At 41.2% G+C, this 19,314-nt stretch overlaps 2 protein-coding genes across 2 annotated transcripts; one reads left to right on the top strand and one right to left on the bottom strand.

Annotated features, from left to right (window-relative positions):
- Window positions 1-565: 565 nt before the first annotated feature.
- LOC139531491 (tissue factor-like) lies at window positions 566-8,711 on the bottom strand. The gene is made up of 6 exons (XM_071327982.1): window positions 8,473-8,711; window positions 4,403-4,511; window positions 3,104-3,297; window positions 2,688-2,872; window positions 2,173-2,347; window positions 566-1,139 (listed from the first exon to the last, which is right to left on the bottom strand). Exons 1-6 carry the CDS (start codon window positions 8,543-8,545, stop codon window positions 994-996), a joined length of 882 nt encoding a protein of 293 aa, XP_071184083.1. The 5' UTR covers window positions 8,546-8,711; the 3' UTR covers window positions 566-993.
- A 4,726-nt stretch (window positions 8,712-13,437) lies between these two features.
- On the top strand, window positions 13,438-15,410 carry LOC139531431 (uncharacterized abhydrolase domain-containing protein DDB_G0269086-like). The gene is made up of 2 exons (XM_071327881.1): window positions 13,438-13,498; window positions 13,891-15,410. The coding sequence occupies exons 1-2, from the start codon at window positions 13,438-13,440 to the stop codon at window positions 15,408-15,410; spliced, it is 1,581 nt and encodes a 526-aa protein (XP_071183982.1).
- Window positions 15,411-19,314: the final 3,904 nt, after the last annotated feature.

Here is a 19,314-nt window from a genome sequence, read left to right as displayed (position 1 = left end):
TGATTTATGGCTTTTACTTTTAAGTATTTGCCTAAATGTTTGGTATAAATATATATTAAATCTCCAGACAATACTATTTACTGATCACTCAAACCTCTAAACCAGGGGTCCCCAACTGGCGGCACGCGGACCGAATTTGGCCTGCGGGTGTTTTTCTGAGCAAAAAAACCAAATAAAAAATATTTTTATTTTGTGGACATAATAGACTGTAAAAACACCAGGAAATCAGCTCCTAGTGATTTTAATTTAAGAAATCTTTTCCCAAGTATTCCCACGCATAATAGAGAGAAACGTGATCTGATACAAATGTAGGCAAGATTTGAAATGACTATCTGTTTGGGCTTCTTGTGGCCAATTTACAGTCTACAAGTGATTTGTAATTATGTTCCGGCCCCCCGACCATCCGCTCAAGAAAAAAATCAGCCCGCGGCTTAATCTAGTGGATGATCCCTGCTCTACAACATAAATATATCTTAAAATAACCAAATGAACAAATAGTACTTCCAGAATGACTACACATAATACATTAGGGATCTTCATAAAAAAAATGATATCCTACTAATCATCATTTCCCATATCATTTAGTTTTCAGCCGTCTCCCAAAAATCAAGATATATTTTCCCAAAGATCATATCAAGTTAAAAAACGATATAAAACACAATAAAATATGCTGGTAGTGTTAGTGGTAGTGTTATTGGTAGTGGTAGTGGTAGTGGTAGTGGTAGTGTTATTGGTAGTGGTAGTGGTAGTGGTAGTGGTAGTGTTATTGGTAGTGGTAGTGTTTCTGAAAGCTAATATTCACAGCAGTAGAAGTGCCACTCAACAAATAAAAAGGAAAATATTGCAGCAATGCACGGAAACAAAATACACACTACAGTATGTGTAACATATTCCCTCTGCGATTTCACAGAAGAATGCTGACCTACAGCCTCCATTTCAAAGTCCAGTTTAGCTGTACATTGTGTTCCCAATTGTGTGTCGACGATACATTTTTTACACACTTCTTAGTGGCACTCCTTCTTTCCCACTTGTGTTGGCTTTCCTTGTGCGTCGGCAGCACACCACTGTGACTACGATAGCCACCACTATGATCGTAATGACGAGGAGGATGAACCCAGCGATCACACCGATTCCAAACTCTGGAGAGGAAACGGGATAGTGGACTGTTATTGGGCTGCATGATGATTCACACACACACACACACACACGAGCACACACACACGAGCGCACACACGCACACAGGAATTTTTACAGTGTTGCATTTCACATGAGTCTAAACATGAGTCAATAATATTTATTTCACCCTTTGCATCCCATACACATCGACCCACTATGACAAATGATAAGCACCTAAAACCCTCTTCTCCTCATTACTCACAGTGAGTAATTCTAGATTTGTAATTGTCACGCCCTGACCATAGAGAGCCATTGTTTCTCTATGGTGTAGTAGGTCAGGGCGTGACTGGGGGTGATCTAGTTAATTTACTTCTATGTGGTGTTCTAGTTTATTTTTCTATGTTGGTGATTTGTATGATTCCCAATTGGAGGCATCTGGTGATCGTTGTCTCTAATTGGGGATCATATTTAAGTAGATGTTTTTCCCACCTGTGTTTGTGGGATATTACTTTGTGTTTTGTGCACGTGCACCACGTAGTCACGTTTCGTTGTTTCTTTATTTTGTCTTGATTTAAGTTTCACTTCAATAAATATGTAGAACCGAGATCAAGGCTGCACGTTGGTCCAAGTATGCTTCCAACGACGATCGTGACAGTAATACCAGGTCTTGGCATTTAGTTAAGTGTTCGATATTCTCAGTAGCACAGATGCATATCAACTCCCTTCATTATAATGTCCAACATGAATTATAGAATATATTAAAACAGGGCCAGATTTCCTTAATGAATGCAGTAACGTGCCACTTAACAGATAAAAAGCCACCTACAGTACAGTGACAGCACAGGAGGTTGGTGGAACCTTAATTGGGGAGGACGGGCTCGTCCAATGACTGGAGCGGTATAAGTGGAATGGTATCGTTCCATTCGCTCCGTTCCAGCCATTATTATGATCCGTCCTCCCCTCGCCAGCCACCTGTGAGTGACAGCATCCGTTATTATTAGCATGTGATCCCTGTGGAACTTGAACCGATAACCTTGGCATTGCTAGTATCCTTACCTTCAAAGAAGGACTTATTGGCACCCGGTGAACACTGTGTTTGACTGAGCTCTCCCAGCTGTTTGTCTGTGCTGCGGGAGGGGATGTAGGCCTGGACTTTAAAGCAGTAGCTCACCCCAGGCTCTATATCCCTCCTGTCTAGCTCTATCTCACTGCTGGCAGACATCTTGGTTTTCTAGAGGGACGATTACATAAAGAAGGGCTTGTATTATGTCTTCTTCTGTAGTTCAATTTCTATTACTTGTTCAATACTGTTGTAAAGTCATTAAAATAGTATATATTAATGACACACATGGAGAGATTTCCCATGCAATATAGTCAGAAGTTTCACGTTTGCCAAACTCATATCATCCACTGCATTTTATTTCATGCTATTCCTTGACTTGCTCCTTTAAAGGAGCCTACACCATTGAGAAATGTCCTCTATCTCACTGGGTTCAGTCCCGGGCCCTAGAGTACTCTGAGGAACTGTAAATATTACTCTAGTGTAGGTCTGTCCTCCCTTTTGAGCTTACCTTGCCCGTGCTCGTTGCTTTCCCAAAGGTGACTTTGTACTGCAGCTCATCAGCGAAGACATCCCGCATGGTCTTTAGTTTGTTCTGCTCGTTGAACAGGGCTATGGGAGGGTCTTCTACATACAGGGTGATCTTCCTCTTATCTTTGCTCACCTCAATCTTGAACTCAGGTCTGCCTATAAGAGCTGGAAGGGAAATACCACGAGACGTTGACATGCTTCCTTGTCACACCTGGCGCCCACTTGGTGACACTAGCATGCTGTTGAACTATAAAATAAAGTATTTTCCCAGTGATTTATAGAAGAACCCTCTTTTCCCAGTGATTTTAAAGAAGAATCAACATTTTGGCACTGGCATGTGGGAAATATGTCACTGTATGACTGTAGTCAGATGGTTGTTACAGCTGGAGTACCTACTGTCTTGGTAAGGGGTGAACCCTTCCGAACTGGTGTGGGGGAGCTCTGTGAGGTCAGAGTTCACTCTGTGTAGGGGTTCTGAGAGGACATCAGCTGAGTATGTGGCCTTCAGGTCAGTCAGAACGTTGGACAGGTCACACTCAGTCGACATGGTCCGAATACAGTGTTGGTTCCACTCTCTTATCTGACCAATACTTAAATAGATGTAATGGTAGGGTTATCATTATCTTCAAACATGTTTGTTTTGTTGCATTAGGTCATTCATTAGGTCTGAATTAGCATCTCAAATCAAATCAAGTTGTATTTGTCACATGCTTCGTAGACAACAGGTGTAAACTAACAGTTAAATACTTAGTTCAACACTAAGAAAAGTACAAAATTGCAATTTTTGAACTTGAGTTATAATCTTGAACTCATTGCACCACGTCACACACATTGTACTTCAATTAAACAGAGACTAGTATTCATTTTCCCTCCTACTGCCCTCCAACACATTGACCTGACTCTTCAAGGTCAGAGACTGAGTCTCCAACACATCGACCTGACTCTTCAAGGTCAGAGACTGAGTCTCCAACACATCAGCCTGACTCATCAGAGACTGAGTCTCCAACACATCAGCCTGACTCTTCAAGGTCAGAGACTGAGTCACCAACACATCAGCCTGACTCTTCAAGGTCAGAGACTGAGTCTCCAACACATCAGCCTGACTCATCAGAGACTGAGTCTCCAACACATCAGCCTGACTCTTCAAGGTCAGAGACTGAGTCACCAACACATCAGCCTGACTCTTCAAGGTCAGAGACTGAGTCACCAACACATCAGCCTGACTCTTCAAGGTCAGAGACTGAGTCACCAACACATCAGCCTGACTCTTCAAGGTCAGAGACTGAGTCTCCAACACATCAGCCTGACTCATCAGAGACTGAGTCTCCAACACATCAGCCTGACTCTTCAAGGTCAGAGACTGAGTCTCCAAGACATCGACCTGACTCTTCAGAGACTGAGTCTGGGAAGAACAGAATAGTGCAGACCTCCCATGATCATGGGATTATAGGCACCGTCTTTTTTATACTTCATGGAGACATTTAATTTCATGAATAGTAGTAGGAAGTAATAAAAGCATTTAGTAATTACCTGATATGTAGGAAACTGAGCTTTTTCAATGTTTAGTTAATAATAATTGAAGTGGCGGATAAATACACTACTTGGCAATTTAATGGAATAATTGGAATTGTTCGGTCTTCCTATGGTCTTTCTAAGTGCAAAACACTAATATCAGCATGTAAATGATTTACTTACACAGAATATTCAACAGTGTATGAATAGTTGAAAGGTTTAGGATCCCACATAAGTAGTGTTTTGAAGTTGATAGACAACCAGGAAACGTTCTGTGCCTTGGGATAGTTACCTACATGAAGAACAAGATCAGTTAACTACATGAAGAACAAGATCAGTTACCTACATGAAGAACAAGATCAGTTAACTACATGAAGAACAAGATCAGTTACCTACATGCAGAACAAGATCAGTTACCTACATGCAGAACAAGATCAGTTACCTACATGAAGAACAAGATCAGTTACCTACATGCAGAACAAGATCAGTTACCTACATGAAGAACAAGATCAGTTACCTACATGCAGAACAAGATCAGTTACCTACATGAAGAACAAGATCAGTTACCTACATGAAGAACAAGATCAGTTACCTACATGAAGAACAAGCATACATGAGAGTTACCTACATGCAGAACAAGATCAGTTACCTACATGAAGAACAAGATCAGTTAATCAGTTACCTACATGAAGAACAAGATCAGTTACCTACATGAAGAACAAGATCAGTTACCTACATGAAGAACAAGATCAGTTACCTACATGAAGAACAAGATCAGTTACCTACATGAAGAACAAGATCAGTTACCTACATGAAGAACAAGATCAGTTACCTACATGAAGAACAAGATCAGTTACCTACATGAAGAACAAGATCAGTTACCTACATGAAGAACAAGATCAGTTACCTACATGAAGAACAAGATCAGTTAACTACATGAAGAACAAGATCAGTTACCTACATGAAGAACAAGATCAGTTACCTACATGAAGAACAAGATCAGTTACCTACATGAAGAACAAGATCAGTTACCTACATGAAGAACAAGATCAGTTAAATACATGAAGAACAAGATCAGTTACCTACATGAAGAACAAGATCAGTTACCTACATGAAGAACAAGATCAGTTACCTACATGAAGAACAAGATCAGTTACCTACATGAAGAACAAGATCAGTTACCTACATGAAGAACAAGATCAGTTACCTACATGAAGAACAAGATCAGTTACCTACATGAAGAACAAGATCAGTTACCTACATGAAGAACAAGATCAGTTACCTACATGAAGAACAAGATCAGTTACCTACATGAAGAACAAGATCAGTTACCTACATGAAGAACAAGATCAGTTAACTACATGAAGAACAAAATCAGTTACCTACATGAAGAACAAGATCAGTTACCTACATGAAGAACAAGATCAGTTACCTACATGCAGAACAAGATCAGTTACCTACATGAAGAACAAGATCAGTTACCTACATGAAGAACAAGATCAGTTACCTACATGAAGAACAAGATCAGTTACCTACATGAAGAACAAGATCAGTTACCTACATGAAGAACAAGATCAGTTACCTACATGAAGAACAAGATCAGTTACCTACATGAAGAACAAGATCAGTTACCTACATGAAGAACAAGATCAGTTACCTACACGAAGAACAAGATCAGTTACCTACACGAAGAACAAGATCAGTTACCTACACGAAGAACAAGATCAGTTACCTACATGAAGAACAAGATCAGTTACCTACATGAAGAACAAGATCAGTTACCTACATGAAGAACAAGATCAGTTACCTACATGAAGAACAAGATCAGTTACCTACATGAAGAACAAGATCAGTTACCTACATGAAGAACAAGATCAGTTAACTACATGAAGAACAAGATCAGTTACCTACATGCAGAACAAGATCAGTTACCTACATGAAGAACAAGATCAGTTACCTACATGAAGAACAAGATCAGTTACCTACATGAAGAACAAGATCAGTTACCTACATGAAGAACAAGATCAGTTAACTACATGAAGAACAAGATCAGTTAACTACATGAAGAACAAGATCAGTTACCTACATGAAGAACAAGACCAGTTACCTACATGAAGAAGAAGATCAGTTAACTACATGAAGAACAAGATCAGTTACCTACATGAAGAACAAGATCAGTTACCTACATGAAGAACAAGATCAGTTACCTACATGAAGAACAAGATCAGTTACCTACATGAAGAACAAGATCAGTTACCTACATGAAGAACAAGATCAGTTACCTACATGCAGAACAAAATCAGTTACCTACATGAAGAACAAGATCAGTTACCTACATGCAGAACAAGATCAGTTACCTACATGAAGAACAAGATCAGTTAACTACATGAAGAACAAGATCAGTTAACTACATGAAGAACAAGACCAGTTACCTACATGAAGAACAAGATCAGTTACCTACATGAAGAACAAGATCAGTTACCTACATGAAGAACAAGATCAGTTACCTACATGAAGAACAAGATCAGTTACCTACATGTAATGTCAGACAATGACAATGAGTGAAAGTGAATTAATGAGGACAGTGTGCCTTTACATAAGAGCATCACATGGGATATTCCCTGTACTAAGCCAGCCTGATCCAAGAAGTTGCCAACAAAAAGTTAGGAAATTGTGGTTTTTAAATGCAGTATGCGATTTATCCATATAGGCTGGTGGGTTGTTTAGCAACAAACCGACAGGTGTGCAAAACAGACGGGATTGGCTTAGGTTGTTGACAACATGTAAACTATATTTAGTCTCCTATGTTTATTGAAAACATAAATACATTTGCACAATGAGCACTTGTTGTCTCTCAAATACATTGTTACAGTTGTTGGTTAGCTAGCTAGCGGATTTTTTTCCCACATATTAGCATAGATATGACATCAGTCAAAACACTTCAAAACAAGATATGGTATCAAGAACAAGAACACGATAAAACTATCTGAAACGAGACACCTGATTCTCCATAAAGGCAGCTTCTTGTCATTGACCCGTTTACATGCACACCAATATCCCGTTATTATTCAGGATACTCAAGTATTCAGTTTCGCTTGTCATGTGTGTTGTGTGATGTCTCTGTCTGATTGTCAAACAAATTACTTCAAAAAGTAGGCTACCTGAGCATTTCAAGCCTCCATAATAATCTGTTTTTTTTTTGCTGATACTCTGTACTGGACATTGTAGCCTAACGTTACTTGACCCTAATTTAGACACGCTTCTACTTATTATTTCCCGACATCTGATAGGCCACTGTTTGTCAGCTATAGTTAGATACATGCAGCTTCTCTTCTGTCATAACGTGTTGCCCCAGAAGACTAAATAAAGTAGTGCTCACCAGAATAATGTCTTACATTGATATAATTAATGCAATAGTAATCTATTTAACACTGCTAAAGTTGTCTGTTTCATTTAGGGACCGGGGGGGGAATGAAAGAACTCCAAAACAGTGGAAAGATTGTTCCTGTGCGACATGTCCAAATGTCATCCGTTTGACCCGTTTTAAGGAAATGAAAAGCTGAGAAAACTATGAATCACGTTTATGATAAGACTTCAGTTCATCTTGGGTGCATATTTGATGTGGTTGAAATACTGTCTGCTTGCATAACAGTGTTAAAGATAACATGTTACACTCACAATCGTATTTTCTCAAGAGATGCTGAAAGAAAGAAATCATAAGTAGCTCTGGATAAGAGCGTTTGTTAATAAATGACTCAAATGTAAAAAATATTTATCCGCTGCTGTTCCCGAGACAAAATGAACCTTTATTGTACCATTTCAATGCAAGAAATGCATATTTCTGCAGGAGTTAAAATTATATTATATTATAGGCCTACAGTCATTGTCCAGATTTCAGTTACTATTCCATGTAACCCATATGAATTTAAATTAGGAATTGTCTTTATTTATGGTACAAGGATACTCGTGAGCGGGATATTAAAAGTGCATGTAAACAGTTTATCACGAATAAAATCTTAAACGGGATATGAACTACTGTCCCGGATATTGTGCGCATGTAAACATGGTCATTGTTGCTAACTATTTGAACATCTAAAATCACAACGACACAAGGACTTCTGCCCCATTGAAACGTGTGCATCGTTTTCGTGATGTTGTCAGCTAAAACCAGTCTAGACTATTTGTCTAGTGTACAGCTTTTGGGATTGTAGGCTCGTTTTATATTTTAATTGCACGTGGTGTTTTTGACTCACCTGAAACACAGTTGGCAAAGAATAGTACAGTACACAATCTCCTACAAAAAGCTTTCCTTTCCATTTTCAACATGTTATATTCCAACAGGTCAGTGTGAAAAAGTAATCCAATGGAGGTAGAAGTGAAAAGTGACTCGGGTCTCTGGGCGCCACTGAAACGAGTCGCCAGCGATCCACCTCTGATTGAATTCCGCTCCCTTGTCTTGGCCAGCTCCTGTCTGTCAGTTAAACGTGCTTTCTAAAAAAGAAAAAGACGCGCGTATCGTCCAAATGAGGTTGTGGTTTATTGCCCGGTGGGATGGGCTTCTGATACTAGTGTATGTTTAACTTTTTGTGATGATAAAAACATCGTAGCCTACTGTATTACGAACAGTAGCCTAGTAGCCTGTAAGTAGCCTAGTAAAATGTGTCATTCATTTCAAAAAAGTTTTATGCACATATAGTCAAAGAATAAGTCAAAGAATAAGTCAAATAATAATATTACGTTTTCGCTCAAGCATATGACATCATGCGAGAAAAAAAAAGTGGCCCCTTTGTTGACAGCGGAGATCAAATGTTATATTTAAAGTTAATTTCCTGAAATTCTACACATTTTCCCCATGGGGTGTAGACAAAATGTTGTAGTTTTAACACTACAACCGCTAAAGAAAGTAATTTCGACTGCTGATGAATTAATTAATCCGCCATTTGTTTTATCATGCCCTCCTCCGTCCTTGACTCTTCTTAAATAAGTCTATACAACACACTGTCAGTGTTAGAATCTTAATATCACATACAGAACTGGATTTTATAACCAGGTTAAGGAGGGCATGTCATTTCTTGAATGGTTTTCCCCGTCGCCTCTTCTTCTCCTGACAGTTGAAAGTGCAGTGCCCCTAGCTGATAATCACCCAGATAATTGCCTCATACCGAAACTAATTTCACACATATAACAACAGATGAGATAAATTAGGTAACGTATGATGGGGAGAAAGGAGGTGAATGGGTGAGTTGATGAGTGAGGGGAAGCGAAAGATGCATAATTATGTAGTCATTGTGAATGAAGAACAGGGCCGGCCATTTTATGGTATTGATCGTTTCTAATTCCACTGAACAAAAAATATAAATGCAACATGCAACAATTTCAAGAATATTAGTGAGTTACAGTTCATATAATGAAATACAGATATGCATCTGTTGGTCACAGATACAGGGTCAGTTAATACCATACGATATACAGGGTCAGTTCAATACCATACTATATACAGGGTCAGTTCAATACCATACCATATACAGGGTCAGTTAATACCATACTATATACAGGGTCAGTTCAATACCATACTATATACAGGGTCAGTTCAATACCATACTATATACAGGGTCAGTTAATACCATACTATATACAGGGTCAGTTAATACCATACTATATACAGGGTCAGTTCAATACCATACTATATACAGGGTCAGTTCAATACCATACTATATACAGGGTCAGTTAATACCATACTATATACAGGGTCAGTTAATACCATACTATATACAAGGTCGGTTAATACCATACTATATACAGGGTCAGTTCATACCATACTATATACAGGGTCAGTTAATACCACACTATATACAGGGTCAGTTAACACCATACTATATACAGGGTCAGTTAATACCACAATATATACAGGGTCAGCTAATACCACACTATATACATGGTCAGTTAATACCACACTATATACAGGGTCAGTTATTACCACACTATATACAGGGTCAGTTATTACCATACTATATACAGGGTCAGTTATTACCATACTATATACAGGGTCAGTTAATACCATACTATATACAGGGTCAGTTAATACCATACTATATACAGGGTCAGTTAATACCATACTATATACAGGGTCAGTTCAATACCATACTATATACAGGGTCAGTTATTACCATACTATATACAGGGTCAGTTAATACCATACTATATACAGGGTCAGGTGATATACCATACTATATACAGGGTCAGTTCAATACCATACTATATACAGGGTCAGTTAATACCATACTATATACAGGGTCAGTTAATACCATACTATATACAGGGTCAGGTGATATACCATACTATATACAGGGTCAGTTCAATACCATACTATATACAGGGTCAGTTAATACCATACTATATACAGGGTCAGTTAATACCACACTATATACAGGGTCAGTTCAATACCATACTATATACAGGGTCAGTTCAATACCATACTATATACAGGGTCAGTTAATACCATACTATATACAGGGTCAGTTAATACCATACTATATACAGGGTCAGTTAATACCATACTATATACAGGGTCAGTTCAATACCATACTATATACAGGGTCAGTTAATACCATACTATATACAGGGTCAGTTAATACCATTCTATATACAGGGTCAGTTATTACCATACTATATACAGGGTCAGTTAATACCATACTATATACAGGGTCAGTTAATACCATACTATATACAGGGTCAGTTCAATACCATACTATATACAGGGTCAGTTAATACCATACTATATACAGGGTCAGTTATTACCATACTATATACAGGGTCAGTTATTACCATACTATATACAGGGTCAGTTCAATACCATATTGACAATGTGCAGGGATTCTGGAGTGATGGAGGTAGATATGTATAGGGGGAAGGGAACAGGGATTCTGGAGTGATGGAGGTAGATATGTATAGGGGTAAGGGGACAGGGATTCTGGAGTGATGGAGGTAGATATGTATAGGGGGAAGGGAACAGGGATTCTGGAGTGATGGAGGTAGATATGTATAGGGGTAAGGGAACAGGGATTCTGGAGTGATGGAGGTAGATATGTATAGGGGGAAGGGAACAGGGATACTGGAGTGATGGAGGTAGATATGTATAGGGGTAAGGGGACAGGGATTCTGGAGTGATGGAGGTAGATATGTATAGGGGGAAGACGACTAGACAACAGGATATAAAATAAACAGAGTAGCAGCAGCTTGTATGTGAGTGGGTCTGCGTGTGTTTAATAAAAGGTCAATAAAAATACAAGATTAACTCAGATAGTCCGTGTAGCTATTTTGGTAACTATATATCAGTCTTATTGCTTGGGGATAGAAGCTGTTCCAGAGCCTGTTGGTGTCAGACTTGATGCACCGGTACCGCCTGCCGTGTGAAAACAGAGAGAATAGTCCACGGCATGGGTGGTTGGAGTCTTTAACGATTTCCCGGGCCTTCCTTCCACACCGCCTTATATTGATGTCCTGGATGGCAGGGAGCTCGGCCCCAGTGATGTACTGGGCTGTCCGCACCACCCTGTGTAGCACCATGCGATCGAGGGCGGTGCTATTGCCATACCAGGCAGTGATGCAGCCAGTCAAAATGCTCTCAATGGTACAGCTGTAGAACTTTCTGAGGATTTGAGGGTCCATGACAAACTTTTTCAATCTCCTGAGGGGGAAGAGGCGCTGTTGCCCCTTCTTCACTACTATGCGTGTGTGTTTGGACCATTTGGAGTCGTGTGTGGCCACGCAGTCGTGAGTGAACAGGGAGTACAGGAGGGGAATAAGCACACACCCTTGTGGAACCCCTGTGTTAAGGGTCAGCATGGCGGAGGTGATGTTGCCTACCCTCACCACCTGTGGTCGGCACGTCAGGAAGTCCAGGATCCAGTTGCAGAGGGAGGTGTTCAGACCCAGAGTCCTAAGCTTGGTGTTGAGCTTAGAGGGGACAATGGTGTTGAAAGCTGAGCTGTAGTCAATGAACAGCATTCTCACTTCAAATCAAATCAAATGGGATTTGTCGCATGCGCCGGATACAACAGGTGTGGACCTTACCGTGAAATGCTTATTTAAAAGTCCTTAACCAAAAATGGAGTTCAACGTGTTCAGAAGATGAAATCTGATATCTCGATGTAGCCCACTAGACTTCTGGGACATAGTTTAAATGGGCCCCATGAGTAATATCTGAAGTTACAGGTTTTGATTGATATGTACACACATATGTACTGTTACAGTAACAAGACACATGGTACATCCTGCCAAATCAAGCACACACCGCTATCTTACTGATCTCAACTTTGATAACATTGTTCCGGAGCCAAATTGATGTTATGATAAAAAGCATGACTGATGAATAATGTCACAAGAGTAAACTGGGTGTGTGGGGAAAACATACACACTATTGTCTTAACTATCATGTTCACCAATTGGGAATTCAAACAGACATCCACACCCCCTGCTTACGCTGACTGCTCGTCTGAAATCTGACATACTATACAGTCTGATCGGGACCAGGAGTTTCCCCAACCACTGCGTGGTTGTGTGTGTGAGTGTGAGTGTGAGTGTGAGTGTGAGTGTGAGTGTGAGTGTGAGTGTGAGTGTGTGTGTGTGTGTGTGTGTGTGTGTGTGTGTGTGTGTGTGTGTGTGTGTGTGTGTGGACGTGTTTAACTATTCTTGTGGGGACCAGAAGTCCCCAAAAGAATAGTAAATGAACGAACGTTTGACAAACTGGGGACATTTTGTTGGTCCCCACGAGGTCAAATGCTATTTCTAGGGGGTTTAGGTTAGAATTACGTTAAGGGTTAGGGTTAGGTTTAGGGAAAATAGGATTTTGAATGGGACTGAATTGTGTGTCCCCACAAGGTTAGCTGTACAAGACTGTGTGTGTGTTTGTGAACAACAATGTTGTGTGAAAGAAACACACTCCATGAGGGATGTCTCATTGTCCTGATCCTCTCCTGCGTTGTGACAACAAGACAACAAACACATACTAATCCTGCTGTAAATCATTCTGTCACGTGTCTGTGGCTCATAGAATGTTTTACATCTCATGGACTCATCGACCACATGTTCTCCTGCCACAAGACAACAATACACTGGGCCAGTGGGATGTCAACTGTTCATAGACGCTAAGTAAGGACACAATGGTTTTTCATTTATAACTTATTACAGGAATGTTTTTTGATTAAAACTGTGGTACGATGATCCAACCATGCTTATATGAGGATCTATTCCATTGGACGCCCACTCAGTCGACAGCAGGTGAATTGATCAAATCTTTGATTGATTCAAATAGATGACATTACTGATGATATTTCCTACAGGACCTATACTGCATAGCAACATTTCTTTGCCAAGAACCTTGGTCAGTAGTAACCATCCTCCATTCTCTGGAGCCAAGGTCAGTTATTCCCAGGGGCCAGTGACCGACCATATTTAGTAAACCTTCTGTTAACACTTATGGTAATTACAAACAGATTGAGAAACAATGTCAGTGGCTAGTTACATCAACAAGCAGCCCCCCTTCCCTGAAAGAGTCCCATTTGAGACTTCCTGTAATTCTAGAGTACGTAGCTCTCATACCAGAGTAGTGCTACCGTGTCTACAGCTGGTGACCATTGGTTTAACTTTCTAACAATGTGTGTAACATTCAGAGAGATCAGAGAAGGAGAGATCAAAGAAGGAGAGATCAGAGAAGGAGAGACCAGAGAAGGAGAGATCAGAGAAGGAGAGATCAGAGAAGGAGAGATCAGAGAAGGAGAGATCAGAGAAGGAGAGATCAGAGAAGGAGAGATCAGAGAAGGAGAGATCAGAGAAGGAGAGATCAGAGAAGGATAGATCAAAGAAGGAGAGATCAAAGAAGGAGAGATCAGAGAAGGAGAGATCAGAGAAGGAGAGACCAGAGAAGGAGAGATCAGAGAAGGAGAGACCAGAGAAGGAGAGATCAGAGAAGGAGAGATCAGAGAAGGAGAGATCAGAGAAGGAGAGATCAGAGAAGGAGAGATCAGAGAAGGAGAGACCAGAGAAGGAGAGATCAGAGAAGGAGAGATCAGAGAAGGAGAGATCAGAGAAGGAGAAACCAGAGAAGGAGAAACCAGAGAAGGAGAGATCAGAGAAGGAGAGATCAGAGAAGGAGAGATCAGAGAAGGAGAGACCAGAGAAGGAGAGATCAGAGAAGGAGAAACCAGAGAAGGAGAGATCAGAGAAGGAGAAACCAGAGAAGGAGAGATCAGAGAAGGAGAGATCAGAGAAGGAGAGATCAGAGAAGGAGAGACCAGAGAAGGAGAGATCAGAGAAGGAGAAACCAGAGAAGGAGAGATCAGAGAAGGAGAGACCAGAGAAGGAGAAACCAGAGAAGGAGAAACCAGAGAAGGAGAGATCAGAGAAGGAGAGATCAGAGAAGGAGAGATCAGAGAAGGAGAAACCAGAGAAGGAGAAAACAGAGAAGGAGAAACCAGAGAAGGAGAGATCAGAGAAGGAGAGATCAGAGAAGGAGAGATCAGAGAAGGAGAAACCAGAGAAGGAGAAACCAGAGAAGGAGAGATCAGAGAAGGAGAGACCAGAGAAGGAGAAACCAGAGAAGGAGAGATCAGAGAAGGAGAGATCAGAGAAGGAGAGATCAGAGAAGGAGAGACCAGAGAAGGAGAAACCAGAGAAGGAGAGATCAGAGAAGGAGAGACCAGAGAAGGAGAGATCAGAGAAGGATAGACCAGAGAAGGAGAGATCCGAGAAGGAGAGATCAGAGAAGGAGAGATCAGAGAAGGAGAGACCAGAGAAGGAGAGATCAGAGAAGGAGAGATCAAAGAAGGAGAGATCAGAGAAGGAGAGATCAAAGAAGGATAGATCAAAGAAGGAGAGATCAGAGAAGGAGAGACCAGAGAAGGAGAGATCAGAGAAGGAGAGATCAGAGAAGGAGAGATCAGAGAAGGAGAGACCAGAGAAGGAGAAACCAGAGAAGGAGAGATCAGAGAAGGAGCGATCAGAGAAGGAGAGATCAGAGAAGGAGAAACCAGAGAAGGAGAGATCAGAGAAGGAGAGATCAGAGAAGGAGAGATCAGAGAAGGAGAAACCAGAGAAGGAGAGATCAGAGAAGGAGAGACCAGAGAAGGAGAGACCAGAGGAGGAGAGACCAGAGAAGGAGAGATCAGAGAAGCAGAAAATATCATCTATTTAGATCTGCCTCTGATAGATTTCATTCCAAAGCTACTTTGGAGGTTTGAAAGAAAACCTGAAGAGGAAACATTCTCCAGACACTTAGATTATACACCGTTCCAAAAAAAGCTGCTATCTAGAAACCAAAATGGTTATTCGGCTGTCGCCATAGGAGGACCATTTGAAGAACCCGTTTTGGTTCCAGGTAGAACCCTTGTGGTTCCCTTTCCACAGAGGGTTCTACAAGGAACCCAAAAGAGTTCTACCTGGAACCAAAAAGGGTTCTACCTGGAACCAAAAAGGGTTCTACCTGGAACCAAAAAGGGTTCTACCTGGAACCCAAAAGAGTTCTACCTGGAACCAAAAAGGGTTCTCCTATGGGGACAGCCGAACAAGAACCATTTTGGAACCCTTTTTTTCTAAGAATGTAGTCTTGACTTTCTCTCAGTTCTCTCTCACATTATATCTAAATAGTTTACTGAAAGACACATAAGGAGGCTCATAGTGAGTGACTCCATGGACTTTGTATCGACACGTAAAGAATGTGTCAGCCAATAACGATACATGAACCAGGCTATCGTTAGACTTAGACCGCAGACATGCACCTTGTAGAAGTTCAGTGATTATCATCATTAGTTTGTTCTTAATTTGATTAAACTTAGGCGCTACAACTAAATTACAATTCACTTTTATCTTTACATTTGAATCAAATTCAAAGTTCTTTCAAAATTCTAAGAACTTCCTGTGTGTGTTTTGTGCAACAGGAAGACGTGATGTACACGAGATCCTGTGTACGTCCCGAACGTCACACTATTCCCTATGTAGTGCACTACCGTTGACCAGATCCCTATGTTCTGATGTGATGTAGTGCACTACTATTGACCAGATCCCTATGTTCTGATGTGATGTAGGGCACTACTATTGACCAGATCCCTATGTTCTGATGTGATGTAGTGCACTGCTATGGACCAGATCCCTATGGTCTGATGTGATGTAGTGCACTACTATGGACCAGATCCCTATGGTCTGATGTGATGTAGTGCACTACTATTGACCAGATCCCTATGTTCTGATGTGATGTAGTGCACTACTATTGACCAGATCCCTATGGTCTGATGTGATGTAGTGCACTACTATGGACCAGATCCCTATGTTCTGATGTGATGTAGTGCACTACTATTGACCAGATCCCTATGGTCTGATGTGATGTAGTGCACTACTATTGACCAGATCCCTATGTTCTGATGTGATGTAGGGCACTACTATTGACCAGATCCCTATGTTCTGATGTGATGTAGGGCACTACTATTGACCAGATCCCTATGTTCTGATGTGATGTAGGGCACTACTATTGACCAGATCCCTATGTTCTGATGTGATGTAGGGCACTACTATTGACCAGATCCCTATGATCTGATGTGATGTAGGGCACTACTATTGACCAGATCCCTATGTTCTGATGTGATGTAGGGCACTACTATTGACCAGATCCCTATGTTCTGATGTGATGTAGTGCACTACTATGGACCAGATCCCTATGTTCTGATGTGATGTAGTGCACTACTATGGACCAGATCCCTATGTTCTGATGTGATGTAGTGCACTACTATGGACCAGATCCCTATGTTCTGATGTGATGTAGTGCACTACTATGGACCAGATCCCTATGGTCTGATGTGATGTAGTGCACTACTATGGACCAGATCCCTATGGTCTGATGTGATGTAGTGCACTACTATTGACCAGATCCCTATGGTCTGATGTGATGTAGTGCACTACTATGGACCAGATCCCTATGTTCTGATGTGATGTAGTGCACTACTATGGACCAGATCCCTATGGTCTGATGTGATGTAGTGCACTACTATGGACCAGATCCCTATGGTCTGATGTGATGTAGTGCACTACTATGGACCAGATCCCTATGGTCTGATGTGATGTAGTGCACTACTATGGACCAGATCCCTATGGTCTGATGTGATGTAGTGCACTACTATTGACCAGATCCCTATGGTCTGATGTGATGTAGTGCACTACTATTGACCAGATCCCTATGGTCTGATGTGATGTAGTGCACTACTATGGACCAGATCCCTATGGTCTGATGTGACGTAGTGCACTACTATTGACCAGATCCCTATGTTCTGAAGTGATGTAGTGCACTACTATGGACCAGATCCCTATGGTCTGATGTGATGTAGTGCACTACTATGGACCAGATCCCTATGGTCTGATGTGATGTAGTGCACTACTATTGACCAGATCCCTATGGTCTGATGTGATGTAGTGCACTACTATTGACCAGATCCCTATGGTCTGATGTGATGTAGGGCACTACTATTGACCAGATCCCTATGGTCTGATGTGATGTAGTGCACTACTATTGACCAGATCCCTATGGCCTGATGTGATGTAGTGCACTACTATGGACCAGATCCCTATGTTCTGATGTGATGTAGTGCACTACTATGGACCAGATCCCTATGGTCTGATGTGACGTAGTGCACTACTATTGACCAGATCCCTATGTTCTGATGTGACGTAGTGCACTACTATGGACCAGATCCCTATGGTCTGATGTGATGTAGTGCACTACTATGGACCAGATCCCTATGTTCTGATGTGACGTAGTGCACTACTATTGACCAGATCCCTATGTTCTGATGTGATGTAGTGCACTACTATGGACCAGATCCCTATGGTCTGATGTGATGTAGTGCACTACTATGGACCAGATCCCTATGGTCTGATGTGATGTAGTGCACTACTGTGGACCAGATCCCTATGTTCTGATGTGATGTAGTGCACTACTATGGACCAGATCCCTATGGTCTGATGTGATGTAGTGCACTACTGTGGACCAGATCCCTATGTTCTGATGTGATGTAGTGCACTACTATGGACCAGATCCCTATGGTCTGATGTGATGTAGTGCACTACTATGGACCAGATCCCTATGGTCTGATGTGATGTAGTGCACTACTATTGACCAGATCCCTATGTTCTGATGTGATGTAGTGCACTACTATGGACCAGATCCCTATGTTCTGATGTGACGTAGTGCACTACTATTGACCAGATCCCTATGTTCTGATGTGATGTAGTGCACTACTATGGACCAGATCCCTATGGTCTGATGTGATGTAGTGCACTACTATGGACCAGATCCCTATGGTCTGATGTGATGTAGTGCACTACTATGGACCAGATCCCTATGTTCTGATGTGATGTAGTGCACTACTATGGACCAGATCCCTATGGTCTGATGTGATGTAGTGCACTGTGTAGGGAAAAGTGTACCATGTGAGATGCATATGCTGACTTCATCAGTTGATCAAAGGGTTATGGTCTGGAGGGGGAGGAAGATGAATTCGGCTGTATGTAGTGTTACTTGACTTTAGCCCTGCTCCGCTCTGCATTCCACAGCCCACTCTGGCCAAGAGAGTTTAGGGAGATTGGGGCTTTTACACAAGCATTCTGGGAACTCTGAAAGCTCTTTTAATTAGGTGGCTGTTGTTATAGTGCAGGTTCACCAGGTTCCCATTTTCATCCTTCTCTGTTTCAGAAGTGTGTAAAGCCCTGAAAGAAATGGATGGAAAAGAATCCCCTGGCCCTGATGAACTAGACCCCCGCCTCCTGCACCTAGCCGCAGACATCATTGCTCCCCCTTAACATGTATTTTTAACCTCACGCTTGACGTTAAGGAAATCCCCAAGTTATGGAAATCTGCTTTTGTACTGCCTCTCCTGAAAGGTGGAGATTAATTAGGGCCGATTTCAAGTTTTCATAACAATCGGAAATCGGTATTTTTGGACACCGATTTGGCCGATTTAAAAAAAGAATATATATATATACAGTGGGGAGAACAAGTATTTGATACACTGCCGATTTTGCAGGTTTTCCTACTTACAAAGCATGTAGAGGTC

The sequence above is a fragment of the Salvelinus alpinus genome, chromosome 10, assembly GCF_045679555.1.
Source record: "Salvelinus alpinus chromosome 10, SLU_Salpinus.1, whole genome shotgun sequence".
In the NCBI taxonomy this organism is placed as follows: Eukaryota; Metazoa; Chordata; class Actinopteri; order Salmoniformes; family Salmonidae; genus Salvelinus; species Salvelinus alpinus.
This window is presented reverse-complemented; position numbering and strand designations above follow the sequence as displayed.